This window comes from Grus americana, chromosome Z (assembly GCF_028858705.1).
Source record: "Grus americana isolate bGruAme1 chromosome Z, bGruAme1.mat, whole genome shotgun sequence".
Lineage (NCBI taxonomy): Eukaryota > Metazoa > Chordata > Aves > Gruiformes > Gruidae > Grus > Grus americana.
Genome location: NC_072891.1, coordinates 54,181,049 through 54,206,076, shown reverse-complemented (window position 1 = coordinate 54,206,076; position 25,028 = coordinate 54,181,049). Strand labels below are relative to the sequence as shown.

General features: G+C 38.0%; 1 protein-coding gene across 4 annotated transcripts in view; it reads right to left on the bottom strand.

Moving 5' to 3' along the window:
• The window catches only part of HOOK3 (hook microtubule tethering protein 3), a 90,624-nt gene that overhangs the window by 52,974 nt on the left and 12,622 nt on the right, over nucleotides 1-25,028 (bottom strand). For 3 of the 4 annotated variants that reach the window (XM_054809804.1, XM_054809806.1, XM_054809805.1), the window contains exons 2-5: nucleotides 24,902-24,987; nucleotides 12,640-12,712; nucleotides 4,170-4,220; nucleotides 1,025-1,157 (exon numbers count right to left, since the gene is read on the bottom strand). In XM_054809804.1, the coding sequence (XP_054665779.1) occupies nucleotides 1,025-1,157; nucleotides 4,170-4,220; nucleotides 12,640-12,712; nucleotides 24,902-24,987 (343 nt within the window). Of the gene's footprint in view, nucleotides 1-1,024; nucleotides 2,368-4,169; nucleotides 4,221-12,639; nucleotides 12,713-24,901; nucleotides 24,988-25,028 lie in introns of those variants that run through there. The other variant, XM_054809807.1, reaches the window with a different exon arrangement.

Genomic DNA, 25,028 nt, shown 5'->3' with positions numbered 1-25,028 from the left:
ATGATTTGCCCAAGAGGAAAATGCTGAAAAGCAGTCACCTCAAAGTGACTAATTATGTCATACCAAGTGTCACTCAAAGTACATAAAACCAGACTGTTCCAATATTTCAAACACATACATTTTTAATGTTCAGACTGGAAGAATAAGATAAACACAGGAATAACAATTGAGAATGCCAAATAGTCACAAAATTAATTGAATTAAATGTAATTTAAAGTAATTGGGCAACAATAAGACACCCTGTCTCCAAGGCAAGTTTAGAGTGTGAGATGTGGGACACTTCAACAAGCATCTCTGTTGTTCATCACATCCTCTGTGGCATCTGCAGGAAAAATGAACAGGTCCCTATTTTACCTGTGCAGGTCAGATAGACGTTGACATGGGAGTCAAGAGAGGCAGAAGTCTCTTTCAGTGACCCTGAAGTGGGATTCAATTGCCTAACACATACCTCAAATGACGTTTTGTCATGCTTGGTCTTCAGCTGCTGCCCAGAAGGGCACGGTTGCCAATATTACTTTTTCCTATTTGCCAACCCCATGCAAAAGTCTCAGAAATCGCAGATAACACCAGACATATCTTCAGACCAAACCACAGTCATACTGATGGCTCTCGGCCATGTAGTAAGATGCTGACTGGAATGCATTCCTAAAACCAAGGGTCACACAGAGTAGCGCAATGATCACATTTTTTTATTCTTAACTATCCTGATCTATCTCATAAATGGTTAAAGGGTGGGCCCAAGAATTTTCCTTTGTAAAATGCCTTTTCAGCTCAGCAAACAAAAATTGAAAATATGCATGTTGGAAGCAAAACCAGTTCCACAGTTTGAGACACCGAAACTAGTGAAGCTTATAATAAAACAACAGTTATTATTTGTAGGACAAAATATCATCATCACTGGAAAAAAAATACATTTGTCTTTGACAGCAACCTGAGAAATACAATTTTTTCCCCTAAGCAGTTACACAACAAGCTGGATTTTCATTCACTGCCTGGGAGAAAACACACTTTCAAAATTTAATACCTTGCTTCTGTTCACAATTCACAGCGCATCCCAAAATAAGCTGAAGCATTCTTCCGAGCTCTGCAGCATCAGCATGCTCTCCGATCAGGTTAACATCAGGAAGGGTGAAGTCATTAATCTGTTGCCCTAGAATCTGCATAAAGACCCAGCACATACATGTCTGTATCACTACACGTATACATATACACACATTTCAAAATACAAAAGTGATTCAGAATCAACAAGAGCAATTCACTTGTACTTTAGTTTTCAATCCACTATTGTTTTAAAACAAATTAAATTGCCCAACACCTAACATCCAAATATTACACTATACTGCCTGACACAACTAATATTTGGGAGAAGACAAACCTGACTGTCTCAACTAACAGGAAACTATTATTCAAAGTTGGCAAGATTTTTTCTTCAGATAAGAAAGGTAACAAAGGCAGGCTTCCATGGTGATGAAGAGCATCTGGATAATTTTTTTTAAAGCATTCCATTAAAAATCTAACACCTAACGCCACCTTACATAGCATAAAATATTATACACAAATCTCACATTTCTTACCATTAGAAAGCCAGAAACTGAGATACTTCACTTATACATGTGTCTAGCTCTGATGGATGACAAATATAAGACTGCAAAAAACTCCATCAATCAGCCTCACACTTTTAGAAAATTTAAAGATATTTAGCAAGCCTCAGAGCTAAGAAAACTAGTTTCATAGAAGAGAATTTGAGGTAGTAGTACAATACATAATTAAACAGCCCACATGGAGAAAGAAAAAAACAAAACAAAACAAAAAATCCCATGTGACTTACAATTAATGTAATCTGATTTATAATTAAGAAGGATTTACACTAATGATTGTCAGTATAAAGAATTAAACAATTCTGCTAAATTGTTCATAAAGAGCTTTCAGGGGGCTGAAAATATGAATATGAAATATGGAATTAAACACAACTCTGACACATTAATTGCAGATAAAAAGAAACTGTCACTTCTTAAGCAGAGAAACAATGACTATGGAGGGAATAAGTAATTTGTTTGCTGGATGCCCTTTTTCATGTTAATACTCAAGAAAAACAGAAAATCAGGTAAAGGTATTTATAAAAAACATTTAACAGATGTATGAAGAATACATGGAAATCAAGCCATTCAAAAGTTTTCCAGGGTTGGGCTTTGTGGAATTGTTGTGGTTGAATTTGTTCTTGCTTTGAATGTTGTTTTTTGTACCGTGGCTTTTTTTTCTTTTTTTAACAGCTTTCTCAAAGAATGAGCACCAGCACTGTTAAAAATCTCTGCATACTTTAAAGGACCCAGATTCGTTCTTGTTGGAAAAGACTTCCTTTAGGGTATTCTAGTGAGAAAATAAGAATTCCGTGAATGCATCATGCACAATGGAAAATATTACCATAGTATATAAACAGCTGTAATACAGTAAAACACAATATTCTTCGAATAATACAAATCTTGATATGTGTTTACATATTCATCTGTAGTTCCTGAATTTCTTTCAAATGCAATGCTAGATTTAAGTTAATGATACTGGTATTGCTTCATAGTTACTAATAATATAATTGCCATTGAAGAAAGCTGAAGGAAAGAGGCACATCAGCAGGCACTATGAAGAAGCCAAGGATGCTTTTGAAATAAACATGAGATACAATTTTAATTAAAAAAAAAATTGAAAGAACTATGAAAATGAAGGACAGACTCTACAGTAAACATCTTGAGATAAAAGAGTATTTTTCCCCTTTTTAAAAAATAAATATAAAATACCTTTACCAAAAAAAAAAAAAAAAAAAGGAAGTTTCGATTCCAGTGCAGCAGAGTTCTGCAGCAAGATTATTGGGACATAACAAAGCACGCAAGCTATAAACAATTAACTTTGCCAATGGAAGAACAAGAAGCCAAAGGCAGCAATGTAGGATAGCTGTTGAAAGACTGTCCTCATGAATGCATTATAAATTTCTGAATTTTTGAAAATGAACAAAATTAGCATATACACTTTTCAAAGGCTTTTAGCAAAACCAGGTAAAATCCATATACATTCACATCTATAGTTTTGTAGAAGGTGATTGGTTAGAAGGGGGAATCAGGTTGAGGAAAACATAACCAGGATTCATAGTAGAATCCAGATCATCTCCATTATCACCACAAGCATTGCCTCAGAAGAAAAAAAAAGAAATCAAAATTCAATCAAACTTATAAATGCACATTACCTTTGCAGAACACAATCAGCTTAAAACAGCTCAAAACTTGCTTAGCAGTAAAGCTTTCCCACCAGAAGCTTAATCATCACACATACTAACTAGCCAAAAAGAAGATGGCATCACTTCGTCATAGCAATATTAATTTTCTATAACAAAAAATTTACTTCTTTCTAGAATTGTCAGTTAAAACCAACTTGCTTAACTATCCAATTTCAAAATTTATTTTAACACAGATACCTGACCATTTACTAAATACGAGCTTATGAGCCTAACTTTTTCTTTCTGAAAATCTGTTCATTTTTAAAGACTTCAGTTTATTAACAAGTTACTTATGAGAAGCTAACACTTTGAGACCAGCAATATCCAGAGTGTACATATTATGGAATTTGTGCTGCAGCCTGTATAGATCAATTTGCCTCAAAACATCACTGAAAATAAAAGCGTACTTCAGCTGCAGATTCACCACTGAAAAAAATACCGTATTTTATCTCCTTGGGAGTGGTTCATTTCTGAGTTTGCTCAATAGTGTAAGAGAGAACGCCCAGAGCAGACTCCAATATCCCAGGATTAAAACATTTGATTGAAAGTTTTAATGTGGGAAGAGGCTAAAACAGCTCTTTCCTCTCTCTGAAGAGATAAAAAAAAAGGAAAGAGGCAGTCTTTAGCTGGAGCAGGGAGGGGGAAATCAAACACAGGTACTGTTAAAGACCATCATCAGAATTTTTACATCAGACACCTCTGGAAGCTCTGAGTGTTCAGTAAAGCAGATGAGAAGTTTTAGAGAAGGCTAACACCTGAGAATAGGCCATGAAATACTCTGTATGCCAAATACATTGCAACAAGAAGTCAGAACTTGATCAGAAGAATATAATTTACATTAAACAGGTTAATTAAAATATGTAGCAAAAAAGGAATGTTGATATAGATCACTTAAAACTGTTCTTACCTCATGGTTGTAATCCAATATTCCTTTTAAAATTTTCTTCAGGTTGCTTACCTATTTGACAAGAAGGAGGAAATACAATAAATGCAGGGAAGAAGTTAACAGATAAATGATCATAAAGTAGGCAATTACAGAAGAATTGCATAAAAGAATCATACAATTACATCTATTCACACAATGAGACTTTCTGTTTGAGCTGTTTAATTTAGAATCATGAAAATTATGCAACAGTCCCTTATGATCAGGCTTCCAGACCTGATCACAAATGTTTAGTAATTGATAGAACCCATTTAAATTTATGAAAAACATAACACAGTCTTGGATAGGCTTTAAATCTGACTCTAAAGCATGAATCTTTTTTGGAGTACTTGTTTATCATAGGATTATTTTTGTATCCATAAGCTGAACCATTCTTTTCCTCCTTTCTTCTCAAAGTATCCTAGTGATGTACTTTCTATAGAGACAAACCACCTTCCAAACCAAAACCAGCTACTGCTCAATATCCTCCTTTATTCCCAACATATGTAAGTTTAATTTATTAACTTTCTCATTATTTATTCCTCTTGGTTCCTTTTGTTCATCCCCCCCCACCCCAGTTCGTTACAATTGAATGTTTGTCTTACAGTATTCAAGGCAAAATTCACATTTCTCAGTGATGCCTTCACTGCCACACAAAGACAGCTTCTGGTCACTTGCATAACGAATGGCATCAGTTAAGTGTCTCCCACCATATAGAATCTATGCCACACTTCTCTAGTACAGAATACTGCTCCTTTCCCAGCAAAAATCTATTTACATCAAGTCTCTGAGGTAGAGTGTGCCTTTAAAAATTATAAAAATGCCCAATGGATCTTATAGGTGATATTCAGTGGGGAAAAAAAAATACCTTTGCTGAAAGCAACTGCTACACATTCCCACCAATTAATGTCTGAGTCTTTTAAGCAAGGAATTTAGATAGTAGTAGCAGTGCATTGTCTGCTGTGACAGAGGAGCAGCTGAGGGAACTGGCATTGTTTAGCCTGGATAAAAGGATGCTGAGGGGAGACCTTATCGGTCTCTGTAACTGCCTGAAGGGAGGCTGTAGCCAGGTGGGTGTTGGTCTCTTCTCCCAAGTAACAAGCAATAGGATGAGAGGAAATGGCCTCACATTGTGCCAGGGGAGGTTTAGATTGGATACTAGGAAGAAATTCTTCACCAAGAGGTTTGTCAAGCATTGGAACAGGCTGCCCAGGGAAGTGGTTGAGTCACCGCCATCCCTAAAGGTATTTAAAACTTGTGTAGATGTGGTGCTTAGGGACATGGTTTAGTGGTGGACTTGGCAGTGCAGCACTAACAGTAGGACTCAATGATCTGAAGAGGTTTTTCCAACCTAAATGATTCTATCAAGTCTATAACCAGGTCCTGCAAAGACTGAACCTGACTGAATTAGGACTCACAAAGTGCTGTTGCTGACAACAGTAGCCATAGTAGCAAACTGTGAAACTGTAAAGAAGGGAGAGCAAAACTTATTATATCCCAACTGTCTTTAAAGCCCACAATAACTTCTATATTCTTGATTACATTCAAAAAATATCCAGCTAAGAGATTCTATCCACTGGCAGAAGTCATCTATCTTCCAAAAGATCTGAGGAAACACTACAGAAAACCGGAAACATGATACTGACATATAGAGACAAACTCAGACAAAACAAGCTGATGAAAGCAAAATCCAGGCTCTTTTCCAAGAGAAACTTAAGAAAAGGCTACACACACACTCTACAGATTTAGCCATGAAATCCAAAGTGATAATGATCTGATTACCTTACTCCTATTAATCCACTCCCTTTTGGAAAAAAGTGGCAAAAGCTGACCACTTAAGATACAAAAACATCCTGATTGTCTTCATAATCACCGAACTTTAAGTCATACAAGAAACAAAAATTCACTTGGACTTGAAAAGTGACACATCAAATATTCTGACAACCTAGAATGAGAACTGGAGATGCCAGATAATAGCATGTAACATTTACTGTCCCTCCCATAACAGCAAAATAATTAGTTTACTTTCAGGTTTACACCTTCTACTTCCAAACACATACTATTTCTCTAATATCATGTTTCTATAAGAACTAAAACTATCTTCTAGCTGTCTGCCCAAAAGCAATTACCACCACCTCTCTCTGCACAATCATAAACAAAGTCTGCAACAGATTTAAGAATTTAAAGAAATGTAAATAATTTGATTTTGATGTTGAATCACCACAAAGAATACTGCACTGATTGGAATATAATTTTCAAATTTGATTCATTAGAATCTTCCAGTCTGTAATTTACCTGAGTCTGCTGCAGAAAGTGCCACAGAAACACAAAGGCCATGTTGCAGAATTTAAGTCCAGTTTACCGATGAGAACGTTCTGAGGAACCTTGAACTTGAACATAATCCCAAAAAATGAGAAACAAAAGGGAAAGTACCCACCTAAAAAATACTTCTTTTCCCCTTTCCTTGTAAGCATTGTTTGAAGTAAAAGCCCTTGAACAGAAAGAGTCATCTTGCTCCGTGTAACTACCATAGAGCTTAGAGTTGAGACACTGGGACAAAATCGATATTTATCAAAATCTGTCATCAAAACTAACATATAGGGCAGTATCCTCAGAAAAAGAAAACAACAGAGGAACTGAAAAAAAAAATCTTGTCTTCAAGGTCCTATTTTATTACACTGGCAATCAGCAGTACTAGGGTAACTTGCTTTCAAGAGTTAACTGTACCATCTTTGTATGTAGCACACAATCAGACAATTATAAGGCAAAAGCAGTTTCTTTATAGACTGGTTTAAACTTAACAATGATCTTCAGTATTACTCGGAGAGCTCTCGATATTTTTTTTTTTTTAACTTGTCTGCAGTGAATACACTTAGATGGTTCTACTGCCACTGGCAGAGAATCATCATGGGAAACTACCACAATTGGTTTTTGTTTTGAGATTCAACTCTAACTCCAGTAACATTTGTCAGATCATAGCGTAAGTTCTTAACAGGAAGACTTCAAATGGAGATGTTTGAAAATGAACAATGGCACAAGAAAGTGTAAAGACAACCAATTACATCAGAAATCTAAATCACAGCAGGTGATGGCTGTTCAGAATTTTTTTGTCCTCTTTTTCTTAAGCACATGGGGAAAATCTAACTATAACTAGTTAACAAAGACCATTAAATCATGCAATGATAGAACAGATAGAATTTCCAATATCAATCATGACTATGAAGCACTGTATCATCCTTTGATCATCAGCCCATGATCACATGGGATGCTTATATGCTTGCATGAGCAACCTGTCTTCCTCCCCTTGCATACAAAGCACATACACTACCCTCTTTCATATCCATTCCCTGCACCCATACCTCTATTGGAAAAGACATGAAATTTACGGGGGGGGGGGGGGGAAATAGTGTCAACTATGCTTTATTCCACTTCAAAAGCTGTTGCAACTCACAACAGATGGATTATTAATTATTTTGAGATTAATCTCTATTCATTTTCAATCTCTTTTCCATCTGTCATTTCCTAGTTTATTTCCCCAATCTCATATTACCAAGAAGAGGACATCCACTTTGAATTAATGCATCCATAACATGCAACCTGCATGTTATCATTCATTCTTTGAACACATATTTCACTAATATCCACAGCTGAGCGGTGTGAGTGTTCCTTATGTTAAATAATCTTTACCCTCTCGGTTTACAGTTAGGACACACTGTTCAATATAAGACTGACCCTTATTACACAGCATTAACCTGATATACTCGCTGGAAAGCAGAGATGATGTGCCCTGGGTTACTGAAGGCAATACGTGATCTGGCAACACCATATGACTTAATGTTTGTGGGTTTTTCTCTTTTTTTTTTTCCCCCTCACCTGTCATACAAAATCTCTATTTTTATTTAATTACCAATTTACTTACTGGTTCCAAACTGAGAGTCTGTAAGGGCAGTCGGTTTAGATTTCTCTCTTTATGACTATACTTGAGCAACAAAAGGCAAGCTGGATGAAGTGAGCTGTAGAAATGTCCTTAAGCTTGTGATTGCTGACAAGAAGGGAGCATGGGTTATCTAACTTCTTGTTTTCTAACACTGAGACAGCAATTCTGCACTTAACCTTATATCACATGTATGACTGAAATACCATTTGTGCTGAAGACTCTGTAAATTGACTTATCTTTTTACATTTCAGGTCCTGAAGTGTCCAAATGGGAACCCCAGAGTTCTGAAATGCTGTTCAACAGTATCTTTCCTGGGTAATTATGTACAGACTTATTTCCCTTCACACAGATTGTAATTAAGAGCCTTATAACCTCTGGAAGTGTTCCTAGGGCACACATACAAGTGGTGAGTGAATTCTTAATCCATTAGCCCCAGATATCTCATTAAGGTGCATGTTCTTCCCAGCTACACTTAAAAGGGGAGGAGGGGTGGGGAAGGAGGGGAGGGGGAGTGTGCATGCATTGTTCCCATCAAATACATTAGGTTTCTGCTCTAAACTGCATTCTTCAGGAGCCTGTCTCCTCACTAAAATGGGGGCTAGAGAGAGACTATACCACTAGCTTTGGGGGTTATCCCCCTCCAACCTGCCCTCTGCAAAAAGAAATCCCAAAAAGAACAGATACAGACACTTAAGTTAAATGACAGCGACAAAAAAAATTGAATGTGGCTCTGAATACAAAGAGCATTCCCACATTAAACTTATGTTTAGAGACATTAATTATGAATTAATGGTATACTGAAACAGAATTAAATGTATCAGTTGTTAATTATCTTTTTGTCATAAATGAATGCTGGCTTACAATACACTTATAATCTCTGCTTCTTGCTTGCAGAAAAACATTCACATTACAGGCTTCCACCCTTATCAGAAAAAAAACTCTAAAAGGTTGCTCATGAGTAAGTGCTCCCTTCTCTTGCAAAGGAACAAGAAAGTAGCAGAAAGATGATACTGTACACTGAACACTAGCTTCCATTACTCCGTCAGTCAACCTAGCTTGTACTGTGGAAGTATTCAGAGTAAACATAACTGTACTACTGCAGGGAGTCAAAATTAAATCTCAAAAATCAGGTTTGTTTACTTAGATTACACCACTAAGTATTCTGTAATTTCATTAATCACTCCATCTTGCAATACTGTATTAAACACAAGGCGTTCAAACCGTACTATCTGCAGAAAGTCTAGTGGGTCCTTTTGTTTGAATGTGCTATTCAGTAATGGAATAAACACAGCTTGCTACTGTAAACATCGATAAAACTGTAGTTTAAACTGATGTGGTAGTCTGAATGCCAAAGCTAAAAGTCCAGAAGAAAAAGTCAGAAATCAAGCTGAACAATCTATCTCCTTCCTTTCCCAAGCTAGGTACAATCACACTGAATGGAAGGGGCCGGGGGGGGAAGGGTGTCAGTTTTATCCCATCCTTCAGACAGTCAACAACTTAACCTGCAATCGCCAAAATTCATATGTGTGTATCAAATCATCAACTGTTTACATTTCTGTTCTGTTACTGGCATTCCTGTGTGACTTGACATTGAACTATTCTTGTTTCCTGATAAGGGAATTTCATTCCTGCAAAATTTTGGCAGAATTATTTTCTATGTTGTTTTCCATTTTCAATAAAGGCTGTTTTATCTTCAAAATGTCATCTTATTCAGCATGAAATACTAGTGTGTACAAAGTTTAAACCGACTATACTAAAATGTTCAGTTCCACATCAGGATTGCACATCAGGAAAGAGATACGTCTTTGCTTCCCCCCCCAACCCCCCTATAAAATTGCAATTAAGACAGCAGTGAGAAGTAGGGGGTTTTGTTGCCCAAGGGAAAACATAAATTGCTATGTACACTAATGTATGCTATGCCCCAGGAATTTTAACTCCAAAGAAGTAACAAACATGTTTCCCTACTAAACACAGCCAACAAAGATCTGGTCAGGTGTAATATACAGAATGCTTGCTGAACACTTCCTACTTTGCAAGTCCCCTGAGTTGTAACATTTCCCTTTTTCTATCCTGTGCATTGCTCAGTCTCTCAAGTTAGACAACCTGTCCTGAAGCCAAGAATATAACAACATCCCTGTGAATGTACACACTTGTTTTACACTGGTAGAGCAACTGGAACAATATTTTTAATAAGACAGCATTCTTGAAGTTATCGGAAAGTGAACTGCTGAGCAAGAAAATAATGAAAGCTGAACCATATATCCTTGTTTATTCCCCATACAGGACAGCACCCAATTCAAAGTTAACAATTGCATGATTTTCTGAATATCTCTTTCAACAGTGATTAGGAGGGTGTCTATCAGAGCCTCCTAACCACTGTTCCACAAAGTAAAACCACCTGCACATAACATCTTGGTTTGTTTTGGTTTGTTTACTTATTTCCCCTACTAGACTGGCTCCTTTATGTAGTTCATAATACTGGGAGCTTGTACAAGTGGTAACCATTACACCATATGATATCAGAGGCAAAGAGCAACCATGTTTAGCAACAAGAATATAACTCAGGTAATTATCATGAGTTGTGAGATAGTGAGATAAGCCAATTATCATTTCTCATGGTACTTCTTAAAATATGAAGGGAAATCTGTATCATCGAGACACGCAGAAGTATGTTGCCTACATTTTAAATCTAGTGACAAACAAATAGAAATGGACAGATGTTCCTACAAGCCAGACTATAAATGACAGATTGACTGATAGACATTTGAACAACGAGATTACTAATAGTGTTTACTTGCATATAAAGAAAACGGTTGGCAAAGTATAGGATTACTTTCCTGGTTACAAAATAAGAGTTAAAATAACACATTTGTGCCTTTTAATATTCTTCATGAAAAGGGAAGTGGTATATAAAAAATGTATACAAAAACCTGGAGTATACATCTTTTAAACAAACAAAAATTAGTCTTTAGTTCTTATTTACACATATATATATACGAAAAACAAGAAGGAATTACATCAGCAAGAAACTGAAATTTGACCTGATGCTTTTCCAACCACAACCACATAAGGAAGTTACTAGCTCTCTCAGTCTTTTTTTTTTTTCATTCATACCTGCTAAGCCTTAGTATCTGCCAAACTGGTGGGAGACACACACAAAAAAATTATTCCTCAAGCTCCATATGAGAGTCACGGAAGCTGCTGCTCTGCTTTCAGTTACCTGAAATGCTACTATAGCACTTCTATTTGTTTTTCTCCAAATTTAACAGCCAAGACTTCAATATTCCTTAGAAAAAAGCCACAGAAATATTTCAGAGAAAAATAAAACCTTATATCCAGCTGTTCACTTGCAATTCCATATGCTTCTTTGAAAAGTTCATTTAAATTAACTGCTCTGCAAGCAGCAGAACTAACAAAGCTTTTTAAAGATCTTTTAAGAATCTTTTATTCACCAGCCAGTCAATAGATCCTCATCAATGTATCCACAATTTTGCTGGCAGCCCGGGCAGACGAAGCATTCTAAAGCAGCCCAGACTTGCACACAGCTGGCCAGGCAGCAGAGACCGTGTTGACAGGTCTGCTGGTCAAGTCAAAACATACACAGCAGCAGTATATGCCATCCTTGTCCCAGGCAGCACTTATCTGTGTGTCCCTTCTATTCAGCCAGAGATGTTGACCAGCCTGTTAAGTACTAGAACATGTCATAGTTGTAGCCTTTCCCCAGATGCTCAGAAGGGGTTTTCATGGCTTGGAACAAAATGGGTTTATAGGAAACATGAACTAAAAGACAAACCATCTCTATTTTGTTGCCCCAAGTAGTCAAGCTGGAAGTGGCAATTTAGAAAGGTGCATATATCATTCTCTGAACAAAACTGGTCAGAAACTACACTAACATCTGGATGTGAAACTGTGTTCTTCAGTTTTCATAAACCAAAATGTTCCTTATCTGTAGCACTGTAAATCCTATGGCCTTAAGATTTGCAGAGAAAGTACTAGAATACTGATATAAATGACCCGGCAAATAGACCGCGGTTAAAAAACATGCTGAATACAAACAACATAAGAAAAACACGACTTCCTCTTCTAAAGCTCAGTAGTTGTGCAGAGCTGACAAAGTAAAAGGAAACATCACTTTGCCATTTTCATTTAAATAAATTGCTTATTATTTTGCTATTTTTGTGCAGCTGCTTCTCAGAGCTCTTTTTTTAAATGCTACTTTCACATTTAAAAAATCTTTCATTCAACATCTGAAAACCAAATAGAGATAATTGATGCATAAAATTTAATATTTCCCTTTTAAATTACTGAAGCCTATTTACAAACTCAAAATGTCTTGTCTTTGCTAAACTGTGTGGGACTATAACACCATAAACAAGTAAGCGTAACTAAAATGGTCTAAAATTCAAAATGCTGTACTATAAAGCAAGGTCTTAATCTAGAAATATGCTAATATTTAGGTATAATATTGTATTAAGAACTGAAATACAGATTCACAGACAAGCAAATTAAGTGAAATACCTTCAGCCTCCAATTATCTCCTACTTCCGTTTTGATCCTGTTCAACCAATTTTCATCAAAGTAAGCTGGATCTCTGAAACAAAAAAATTAGAGTATTTATTAAAAACAGGTTACAGAAACTGTGAGGATACCTTAGTGATTAAGCCCCTATCGGGGGCTGAGGTTATTTAAACGACTACCTCTGCATCTAACACATGGCGTGTATATAGTAGTTCAGAATCCTGTTACTACTCACTTTTCTAAGGCCTTGCACCCTGTTGACAGCACAGCTTCACCTGTATGCCATGAGTAGTTAATACTTTTGAGGAATTTCTGTGCTTGAAATGCATTTTGCCAGTTTTTCCCTCTGCAAGTTCTTCTTCCTGTAATTTATCAGCTGGTGCTGGAGCAATATTTGCTTATATTACTTGAAAGTGTTACAAAAATTACTACTTTTCCACTTATTATGGATCCCTACTGCTATACACTGCTTACAACTACTCAACTTCTAAGTGGAACGTTTGAGACTGAACAATATACATGTTGTCTTTATGCAGTGGGAAGGGTTTAAAAGTATCACTAAAGTTAAGCATGTACTATTGAGAACAGCCTTTATTATTTCATCTACCAAACCCTATCAGTTTTTGCAAATCTCTTTTCATGATAACCCTAGACAAATCTTTTTGTGAACACCCTTCTTTAAGATTTTTTCTATCTTCTGCACTTTTGGCCAGGCAATCAAGATAAAAAACAGAAGAACACCTACTCCTTGTAGAGTATACTTCTATTTCTATAAACTTCTTCCTTCCCTTCCTTTTTCTCACAAGCACGTTCTGTAAGTCGCTTCTTCAAGAAAACACAAATTTTTTTTCTATCTTCTGCACTTTTGACGAGGCAATCAAGATAAAGAACAGAAGGATACCTACTGCTTCTAGAGTATATTTCTATAAACTTCTTCCCTCTCTTCCTTTTTCTCATAAGTGCCTTCCATAAGTTGCTTCTTTATATGTTGGAGGAAAGGGTCATATTTCATCCAATATGTAAAGTTAATATAGTCAGGGTTAGAGTTTCATGTCAAGAACTATAATTTCTGGACTTCTACTTCTGCGTTTGCCACCAAGTACTATTAGATTTTCTGCTGTCTCCTCTACAGATAGAAGGGCTCTGGACTGAGCTCTTTTTTTAAGGGCAAGATGCCATGAAATCTTTTGGCAAAAGCTCAAGGAAACTATGAATGTGTCTGGAGATTCAAATGACATCTATATCATATATGGTGTAAACCAGCAATTACATCAGTACTTAAATTAGTGCACAGACTTGCAGCCACACTTTGTACCTGACGCACAATATCTCCTGTACTCCATCTTCCCCAAAATGTCTTCTTCACAATGCATCAAGGTCTGCAAGCAGCTCTTGATATAATACACAGCAATGGAGAGAGATCACAAACAGCAGTGTTTCTCTACTGACACATTCCAATTACTATTTTTACACAATCTGTTCCAGACTCTGGCATATTTCCTTTCCTCTGACATGGCATCCGCAAACATATAGCTGGAAGAACAGCTTTAATTACTAGTTAAGTTGATGACTCCAAATTACTCCCATTCAAAAACAGTGCAGTTCCAGCACAGATGACAGAATCTTAAACTATGAAACAGAAAAAGCAATGTCTTATCCAGAGTTTCATCTGGGTTTGAAATAGATGTTTTCAAATAGCTTTCAAATGGCCTCTCTGCCCTCAGAAGACAGGTAAACCTAAGAATGAAATTGATTTGAATACATACAAGATCTACTAGAGATGAAGAAGGCTCAGCTTTTACACGAAACAAATGGCGCTCCTTGCAAAAAGTCTTAATTTACCTGATTTCCACTCAATCACAACAAAATCATCTAGACAGTAATGAAAAAAACGCGCGTTCAAGCCCCATGTAGCCCCACTTGTTTCTGTGTGAGGTGTGGAGTTCAAAAAGCACCCTGCTGCTACCCTTCAGATGGGTCTTCTGGGAATCGCCAACAGCCAAGTGAGCCTTGCCTACAACAGACTCACAAGTACAAAGTGTTTACGCAGCTGAGTGAGAAAGAAGGTACGCCTAATTATCTGTGCTTCACCAGCAAAAAAGGGCCAACGGAACTTTCTTAGGGACTGCATCTTACCATTTTAAGGATTGCACTTGGTGACTAACATCTTCAGCTGCTTCAAGGCTGCAGTGCCATGAATATACCAATTTTTGACTTACCATTTTCATTGTAAATAATGACTGTAAGAAGCAACATGGGTAAGCATAGGCAACTGCCCACAAGCAGATGTATACTTGGACTGACTAGATGGCTAATATTGCGTATCCAAATTTCAACAATAAGGGCATCGGCTGAGGAAGAGTAGTAAGATTTCAGGGTCAGCTCCAACTCATTCCACTCTGGAAGCTTCAATAGCAACTAAGCAGCTTTTTTTAGCTACTACTGCAGCAGAAGTAACACATGGACCAGCAAACGGCCTTCACTGTCTTGATAGAAGTCTTGGGCTACCTACACCCTTCTATATGCCATCAGACACACATAAGGAAGGCCCCTGAGAATTAAATCTAAATTCAGTGTGGTAGTCCTCTCCCATAGATCCCATTTGTGTTTTTCTTCTTAAGTATACAAACCTCATGGAAGCATCCAAGGGTCCAGCAACTGATAAGCAATCCACTCTAAATCAACATGTAACTGTGGCCAGCATAGTACCAACAATTCTCTTTACAGCACCTCCGTGCACATCAGACAATAATTAGTGGTGTATTGCAAAAACACTTTGCCAGGAATACAAGCAGAAAAGCAACAGGTTGGGTATCAACACCAAACAAATCTAGAATGATCACCCTTTCCTCATCTATAAATCATCTCAGAATAATTCCTAGTGTGCCGTTATAATTTAATTTCTGTCCTCGAAAGTTCAATTAAGGTTCCGAATTAATACCAACAGCAATGCTTTTCTCTATATACCAAACTGATGGAAATCAAATCTGAAATAAAAAATTTCCAGAGTTTCTAGAAATACTTTTAAAAAGGGGCTTGCACACATTAGGTCATTCACAGCCCTTGCTGCAAACAAGTCTCCCTCCTGATCTTTGGGAATCATGATTCAACCATATTCAGAGTTCTTTAACTCCCTTAGTCCATGTCATTAAGAAAGATGCTGTCATTTCTTACAGCATTTGAAAAAGCATCACCTGAGCAAATATGAAAATGTGTGGTTAAGAACTGAGCAGCTGTGATTACAAATTCTACCAGCTTATTTTGAAGAGGTACTGCACTAAACAAGGTCAGCAGAAAACTGACTGGAGCATCATCATTACCATGAGATGACTTATTTGAACCAAGCATTTTGAATTCAGTAAGTTCCTGTGCCTACATCCAAATTTGGACAATCTCTCGCACTGGATAACTTTCCGCATTTATAAAGGTGTTTGTATATCAGTTGATTGCTGCCTAGTATCTGAACAGATGCAGATAACTGGGACTCTTTAGAACACAAGATACTTAAGCTGTTGTTAATGCTTCATGTGATGTTGTTTTCAGCAGTGCTCATTTATACCATCTCCATCTTATTTTGTATGCAAATTTTCCTTTATTTAAGCGATCATCTCTCCACATCATAGATGCCAAGAGACAGAAATATTCTTCTGAAGAAAACCAACCCCCAGAGCATGTAGTATAACTCATGATTATTACTCATTTTAACAGTGGTACAGTAAGCTGCTTTAAGAAACGTCTGTTTACAAAAATTTTGCTCCCCCAGCGATATACAAAAGCACAGCTTTTGTGTTCTGCATGTGTCAAAACATACGCAGTATGCTGCAATGTATAATATCACAAATGAATAATTCAGTAAGTGGGGCACAATGCACAGATGACAAATCAAAATATATATCATCTCTTACATTTACCAAGGCTAGGATGACAGATGAAGAAAGAATTAAAACAAGAGGGACACCTGGTACTAAACAGTCTCCAGAGTGGGATGAAAGGAAAATTTAAAACTGTAGTATAAAACAGGGAATTGTGCTGTTCTGGGAATGCCAATGTACAGTGAAAACGTGAGTAACATTAGTGAAGGCAACCAAAAAACATGAAGAAAAAGAGGATGCAATTCAGAAGCCAGCTATAGCACTTCTATCTGCTCTATCTGCATAAACTACATGCTTTTAGGCAGACAGTCTACTCAGACAATTCGAACATTTTCTTTTGCTTACTATCTTTCCTCCTGGACTACAGCACTCTAAAATAATCGTCAACACTGAATGTATATAGGCCTCTTATCTTACTGTATTTCGTAACAATTCTAGTCAAGAAGAACCAGTAACCTTCATATCTGAACACAAACAAACAGTGAATCTTACGGAATAATACAAAGATTTAGCAAAAATTAGTATCTGGCTATTTAGATTTTTAGCAAAAGCATAGGCTAAATTTCTTCCTCTGAGATAATATAGTTAGCACTGGAGAATTCCATTCAATGGGTTTTTAACCTGAAATTTGAAGATAAAGTTTTCATTATAAAAAGAAAGTGTCTTTCAGGGATTTAGCAACAATATGTTTAGTAATAACTGAATCTGTAAGCAAAATGATCATGCTTGGATACATAGCACACATTTCTGCCATTTTATATCAAACACTACATCAGTGAAAAGCTTCTGAATGTGTCAGTAATTCCTTCTGTACCCTTTTCTTCTCACAGCCTCTTCCAGCACTTTTAGTCAGAAAATTGTGCTACATGAGTTGTTACTTCTGATGAATGCCCGTTACTTACAAATGAGCTGCTACTTTGAGTGCAAAAAACAATGTACAAAAAAATTGAGAACAATGGAAGGAGCTGCTGGCCCCTTCTAAATACTTGACATGAGGCACAGCTGGTTTTTTTATCAGCTGATGAATAAGCAATATTCTTATTTTTTTTCTTTCACTGACAACAAATCTTACAGTTTGTGTTGTGCAAGTTTTCTGTATATCTAAAGCAACTAATTCCCTGAACTAGGGATCTCTTTGAAACTGTTCCTCCTCATAAACTACTGTCTTAATTTCATCTTGTTTCCACTATGTCCTGCCCTCGTAAGTACCAATGGACTCTCTCTATAAAGATGGAGGTTAAAAAAACAGAAAGAATAGAGACTTTCAAACTTTAAAGTTTTCAAGAAGAAATGCTATCCTTACTTATGAAAATATATCCAGATCACTGGATCACCCCAACATCTTCCAGTTTTCATCAATGCTCTCCACCTCACTTAATGTGAGTTCTTCACTGAGTGCATTTTCTTCATTCATAGCAAACTTTTTTCTTTTTTTTTTTTTTAATTCTCACTGGATATATTAATCTGCTCTTTCAGCTATTTTTTGAACTTTAATTAAATTTGCTATAGTGAAAGTCCTGATGCACCCAAAAGTTGTCAGAATTCTCCCCTCCCATCTTCATGTAATTAACCTACTCGCTCTATTAGCCTCAAAGAGTACATATTGATGAAGAATCCTAAATGGGAGGCAGCTATACTGAAAGATACCCAAACTTCACGGAACATGCAGTACAGAAATAGTAGTTTACCCTTATCTTTGGAATAAGAGTAACAGTGTTTAAGCTTTGCATCTCCAGTCAAGACAATACATTTGTCATTGGAAGATTAACTTGTTGAGAGATTATCACATCAAAGCCAAATGTCAAGGTTTCACTGCAAATGACATCTGTTTGCATTGACCTGGTGCTTTCAGGCTGTGCTTGCTCTTTGCCATTTGACATCATTGCATGACTTTTCCAAATAACCTTGAGCACCCAGCTGTCTTGCTCTTGTGCATTTCATAGAATCACAGAATGGTTTGGGTTGGAAGGGACCTCAAAGATCATCTAGTTCCAAACCCCCTTCCATGGCCAGGGACACCCTCCACTAGACCACGTTGCCCAAAGCCCCATACAACCTGGTCTTAAACACTTCCAGGGATGGGGCATTCACAACCTCTCTGGGCATGTCGCTGACAAAGATATTAAACAGTGCTGGTCCCAATACCAGCTCCTGAGGAACGCCACTCATCACTGATCTCCACTTGAACATTGAGCCATTGACCACAACTCTTTGAGTGCGACCATCCAGCCAATTCCTTATCCACCGAGTGGTCCATCCATCGAATCCATGTCTCTCCAATTTAGAGACAAGGATGTCGTGCGGGACAGTGTCAAATGTTTTGCACAAGTCCAGGTAGATGATATCTGTCACTCTTCCCTTGTCCACCAACGCTGTAACCCCATCATAGAAGGCCACCAAATTTGTCAGGCACGATTTGCCCTTAGTGAAGCCATGTTGGCTGTTCACCAATCACCTCTTTATCTTCCATATGCCTGAGCATAGTTTCCAGGAGGATTTGCTCCATGATCTTGCTGGGCACAGAGGTAAGACTGACCGTCCTGTAGTTCCCTGGGTCTTCCTTTTTTTCCTTTTTCAAAATGGGGGATATGTTTCCCCTTTTCCGGTCAGTGGGAACTTCACTGGACTGCCAGGACTTCTCAAGTATGATGGAGAGTGGCCTGGCCACTTCATCCGCCAGTTCCCTCAAGACCTGCGGATGCATCTCATCGGGTCCCATGGACTTGTGCACCTTCAGGTTCCTTAGATATTCTCGAAACTGATCCTCTCCTACAGTGGGTAGTTCTGCATTCTCCCAGTCCCTGCCTTTGCCTTCTGTGACGTGGGGCACTGTGGCTCAAGCACTTGCCAGCGAAGACTGAGGCAAAGAAGTCATCGAGTACCTCAGCCTTCTCCATATCCTGGGTAACAAGGTTGCTTGTTTCATTCCAGAGGGGACCCACATTTTTCCTTGTCCTCCTTTTATCACTGACATACCTATAGAAGCTTTTCTTGTTGCCCTTGACATCCCTGGCCAGATTTAATTCTATCAGGGCTTTGGCTTTTCTAACCTGATCCCTGGCTGCTCAGACAGTTTCTCTGTATTCAAGCTACCTGCCCTTGCTTCGACCCTCTGTAGGCTTCCTTTTTGTGTTGGACTTTGTCCAGGAGCTCCTTCTTCATCCATGCAGGCAGAGCTCTTGGTGTTTTTGTCTTACTTCCTCTTTGTTGGGATGCATTGCTCCTGAGCTTGGAAGAGGTGACCCTTGAATACTAGCTAGCTGTCTTGGGCCCCTCTTCGCTCCAGGGCTTTGTCCCATGGTATTCTACCAAGCAGGTCCCTGAAGAGGCCAAAGTCTGCTCTCCTGAAGTCCAGGGTGGTGAGTTTGCTCTGCACCCTCCTCACTGCCCTGAGGATCTTGAACTCCGCTATTCTGTGGTCACTGCAGCCAAGGCTGAATTTCTATACTTGCAAAAATTTTCCTCTACATGGTTATCTTTCTTGGGACAGAGAGGGAGCCAGTGCTGCCAATATAAAAAGAAGGGTAGACTGGAAAAGCCTGCTCTAGGCTTGCTTCATGTCACTGAACATTCCCTGTTTCCTAAGTGTTCTTCCTGTGGCATCTTTTTGAAGGAGTAAAAGGAGGATTTCACTGCTAGTGTCAAATTTATTTTTGTTTCTAAGAAAGAATACTTAAAATAGCTTTGTCAACATGCTCCTAATCAGTTTTCTTACCCAGCTATACAAACGCTGATCCCTGTATTTTGCATATATTCCCATATCTCATGTTTGTGGAAACAGACAATGTTTGGCTATTCTGCAACCCTTGGTATCTACTTCAAAAAAAAAAATCAATTGGAGCCATCTTCTATTACTACAGAAAAAGAAGCAACAATATTTACCCTCAAAAATTGTTCATGTTATCATTCCTCTTCTACAATCCAAGATCAGCTTGCTGCTGCACTTCAAAGTTTATCTCAACAGCAATGCAATATTATTGCTAAATCTCTGCATAGGAATCGATGTATTCATTGCATAAGTATCCAAAATGGTAAATATGAAGCACAACTATCAGAAAGTAAGACAGCCAGATACTAATTTTGTCAGGTTCAAATTATTACCTAGGGCATTAAGAAGGAACTTTAAATTGCTTAGCCAATCTTTACATATAAACTGAGTAAACCAAAAAATTCCTGCATTCAGTGTCAGCAGGGCAATTGCTGCAGAAAATATTTTAAAACGAGGATACAGAAATGCAGTATTTCTACTGTACATCTCTTTTTAAAACATCAGTTCATCAGCTGAAAACAGTATCTCAGAACAGTTTTCCTTTCTTAACACTGAGGCAGAGAGAAAGGCAGTATTTCAAGTCATGGTAGTACCAGGCTAAAATAGTCAGTAAGGTTATTGAGGGGCCTTTAACACTGAAGTTTCATTTTGGTTTGTATCAAGATATATTATGTTTTAGATCCAAATTCTCATTAGTCTTTGAACTAGTCAATCAAGAACATACAGTTAACTTTATGATAGATCAACTGATAAGTGGAAACTGTACCCTATGGAAGAACTACTGAAGTTCAAGACAGATAAATACCTAAATTAAATGTCACTACTACCTTTTTTCTAAACGCGTATGTCATGACTACATTTTTTTTTATGCTCTGAAAACAGATTCACAGGTGATTATGCTGAAATCCTGACTTATTATAAAGGTTACTGAACATACCACTTATATGGTCACTACCTTTTTATATATACTCCAGCAGGTAAAAAAGGACAATATCTTTCCAATCCTTAAAAAAAGGAACAGTATCCAATTTATGTTGTATTTACTGTCAGACTTGTAAACTTGATGTTCAGACTTCAGAAAACTTACAAGTGAGCTGATTTAAATGCTGGGTTGGAAAATCCATTTCTACTGGGTGGGGGAGTGTTGTGTCATCTTTTGTGTACCAACAAAATACATTAAAACAGTAGAAAGAATGCTTCAATTACTCTGAAGCAAGAGGACTGCTGATATTACTTGAAATTAGTTTTGTTTGATCCAAAAATACATAAAGATTGGATAATTCTTATAAGTGAGCCCTCGTCTTCCTCACAGAAGGAGGAATTAAGTGCTGAAAGAAACTTTGCAGCATTTACACCTTTGAAGTTTCAGGTAGGAAAGACTGTTCTTTATTTCAACCCTTTAGGATTCTACACTCCAGATCTTACCTTTCCACATGCTAAAAAGTGTTCCCTTGAAATATTTGACTACATTGAGATTTCCTCTTTCCCTCTTTTTAATTCCTGTGAACTGGCAGCTGACTCTTTCACTAGGAGGAAGGCTCCTGCTCCACCTGCAGATTTGCAACTGCAGAACAGATTCAGTGCCCTCATGGCAGTAAAGGGGCTAGGAGCTCTGTCAAACAAATCATCTCTGTTTAGTAGACCTGAGCCATGCAGCAGCGCAAGAGGGAAGTGGTCAGCATTAGCAAAGGATGGAGGACCCTCATCTTGTGACTGATTCATCATCTCAGAAGGGTTGCTGCTTGCTAGGGGCTGGAATTCATGGCATTGTTGAAAGACTGCCAAAGCTTGTCCAGTCCTCAGACTACTACTCCTTCTGCTGTTCCACCTGGGCACCACCTATACAGCTAGGGAGACCTGGAAAGTACCAACTGTGATTACATGGCTCTGGAAGCTATGGTCAAGGCCCAAGTGGTGTTCTCCCCAATCGCACCAGTTAGCGGGAACAGTGTGAGGAGCAGACAGATCCTGTAGGTCAGTAACTAGCTGTGAATTGGTGCTGGCAGCAGGGTTTTGGTTTTATGACTATAGAAACCTCTGAGCAGTCCTTGATTCTCAAGGAAGAGATGGGATCCACCTGACCAATGGCCTGGACAGCGTGGTAAGAACAGTTTTAAACAAGGAACAATAAAGGAGGGAAAATACAACCAAACATCAAGTGACAAAGTGGTGGACTCCATTGGCAAGCAAAGGGTGTGGGATGATGTGAACAAGAGATCCTTCATAGTCAACAAAACAGGGCTGAGGTTGGGTGACCCTAAGTATACACACTAAATAAAGAAAGGTCTACAGAAAAACACTACCAGGAAAGCTCTCATTCTTGGGAATCAGCAAGACTAGATGCACATGTGAAGTGCCTGTGCACTAATGCATGCAGCATGGAGAACAAACAGGAGGAAACAGCTCTGTGTGTAGTTATAAGGCCACAGTCTCACTGGGATCACAAAGACATGGTAGGATGGTTCACATGACAAGGTTGCTGCCATGAATGAATACAAACACTTTGGGAAGAACAAGCTGGAAGGGCAGTGACAGAGAGATGCCCTTTATGTGAGACAGCAGTGGGAATGCATGCGCTCTGCCTTGTGACATTGTTATAGGTGCCCACTACAGTCCACTTCATCAGGATAACATCATCATGGACAAACTGATGAAACACAGCCTGGGTAAGTGGATAGTGAGATGGGCTAAAAAATAGCTGAACTGCCAGGCTTAAAGGGTTATGAGCAGCAGCATGAAGTTCAGTTGGAGGCCAGTCCACTAGCAGCATACCCAAGGGGTCAATACTATTAAACATCTTTAATAGTGACCTAGATGATGGAACAGAGTGCAAGTTTTTAGATAATACAAAACTAGGAGTGTGTGATACACTTGGTAGTTGTACTGCCATTTGGAAGGACCATGACAGGCTGGAGAAATGGGGTAACAGGAACCCGATGCATTTCAGTAAATGCAAACCCCATGCACCAGTATCTGCTGGGGGCCACCTGGTTGGAAAGCAGCTTTGCAAAGAAGCAGCTTGGTAGAAAGGAAGCTGAACACATTCCAGCAAGGTGTCTTTGTAGCAAAGAAGGCCAACCACATCCTGGGCTGCACCGGGAAGAACACTGCCAGCAGGCCCAAGGAGGTACTACTCAGCTCTGGTGAGACCACATCTGAAGTGCTGTGTCCTGGGCTCCCCACTACGAGACACACCTGGACATAGAAGGAATCTCAGCAAAGGGCAATTAAGATGATTAACAGACTGGAGCATCTGTCATATAAGGTGAGACTGAGTGAGCTGTGTCTGTTTAGACTTAAGAAGAGAAGGGTCAGTGGGATCTTATCAATCCTGTGTATAAATACTTGATGACTCCTCCTTCTTTATACCCTCACATAATCTTCTGAGTGGTATCCAGTGAAAAGACAAGAGACAGTGGGTACAAATTGAAAGACAAGTACTTCCATCTGAACATAAAGAAAAAATTGACCCCTGCTGTCTTTTTTTTTAAAAAAAAAAAAAGACCAAACTAAAACCAACTGTGAAGGCAGTTGAATATTGGAACAGATAGCCCAGAGGGGCTGTAGAGTCTTCATCCTTCCATATACTCAGAATGTGACTGGACACAATTCCGGGGCAACTTGCTCTAGCAGACACTGCTTTGAGCAGGTAAGCTGGGTTAAATATTCCAGAGGTGCCTTCCAACCTCAACTATTCTACAATTCTTTGATGTAAACCAGAACGACTCTTAACAGAAAGCTGTTCTTACCTATTTTGTTCAGTTTTCAATTTCAGCAAATTACACAGAAAACATTTTATTCTGCATTTAAACTCAAGACAGTACCCTCTTCATGTTAAAAGGAATAAAGCATATCTTTTTTAAAAAAAATACGTCTGTAGGAACTGGCATGCTCAATTTGGACAGCTGACTTTGGTAAATGCTGCTTAAGTTTCTAATGAACAATAAAAAGTTGTGTTTCTGTGAAAACAGGTAATTCTACATATAGCTACATTTCAAATGCACATCTGTAGTCCCCAGAAACATCCTAGATTACACTGAGACGTTGAACTAATGCATTTTATCCTATCTGATCTTAAAGTTCAAAAAAAGTATCTAGAGTAACAGCTATTATTCCTTCACTTACTTTGAAGAACGTAGAATTTTTGCAAACAACTAAACTGACAGTTTCCTTCAGTTTATCACTGAATTTTTATTGCATGAAACTAATTCTAACATTACTGATATACTGAATGTAGTTTTAAACAATGATCAGGGCCAATACTTTACGTTGCACTAGTTCCAACCTTTTTAAAAAATTTAAATTTCTAAGCTTAGTTTTAATCCAATTTACTTTCCAGTAAGCTCATACTTGAAAAAACAAAAACTCCCTAAACCAAAACTTTTTAACTTTTTTCTTTGGGGGGGGCAGGCGGGGGGGCATTTAAGATAGTTATCTGAAAACTATAGAGAAAAAAATATTACTCATGTTCCAGATTAAAGTACTGTCTAAGCATAGGAGAAGCCACATCCTTATGGAATACCAGCCAAGTTTGAACTAAATACTAAAATACACTTAAATACAGAAAAATGTATAGATAATAAAACTGTGTATTTAATTTGTTAAATAAACAATTTCTTACATTTTTTGAAGAACCTGGGCCATCACAACCCCATTCGTTAAGTCTTCCACGGTCTGGCATGGTGCCTCAACATTAAACGTCTGGATCTGTGGGAGAAATGAAGTTTGTCTTCTTCAATGTCAAGAGA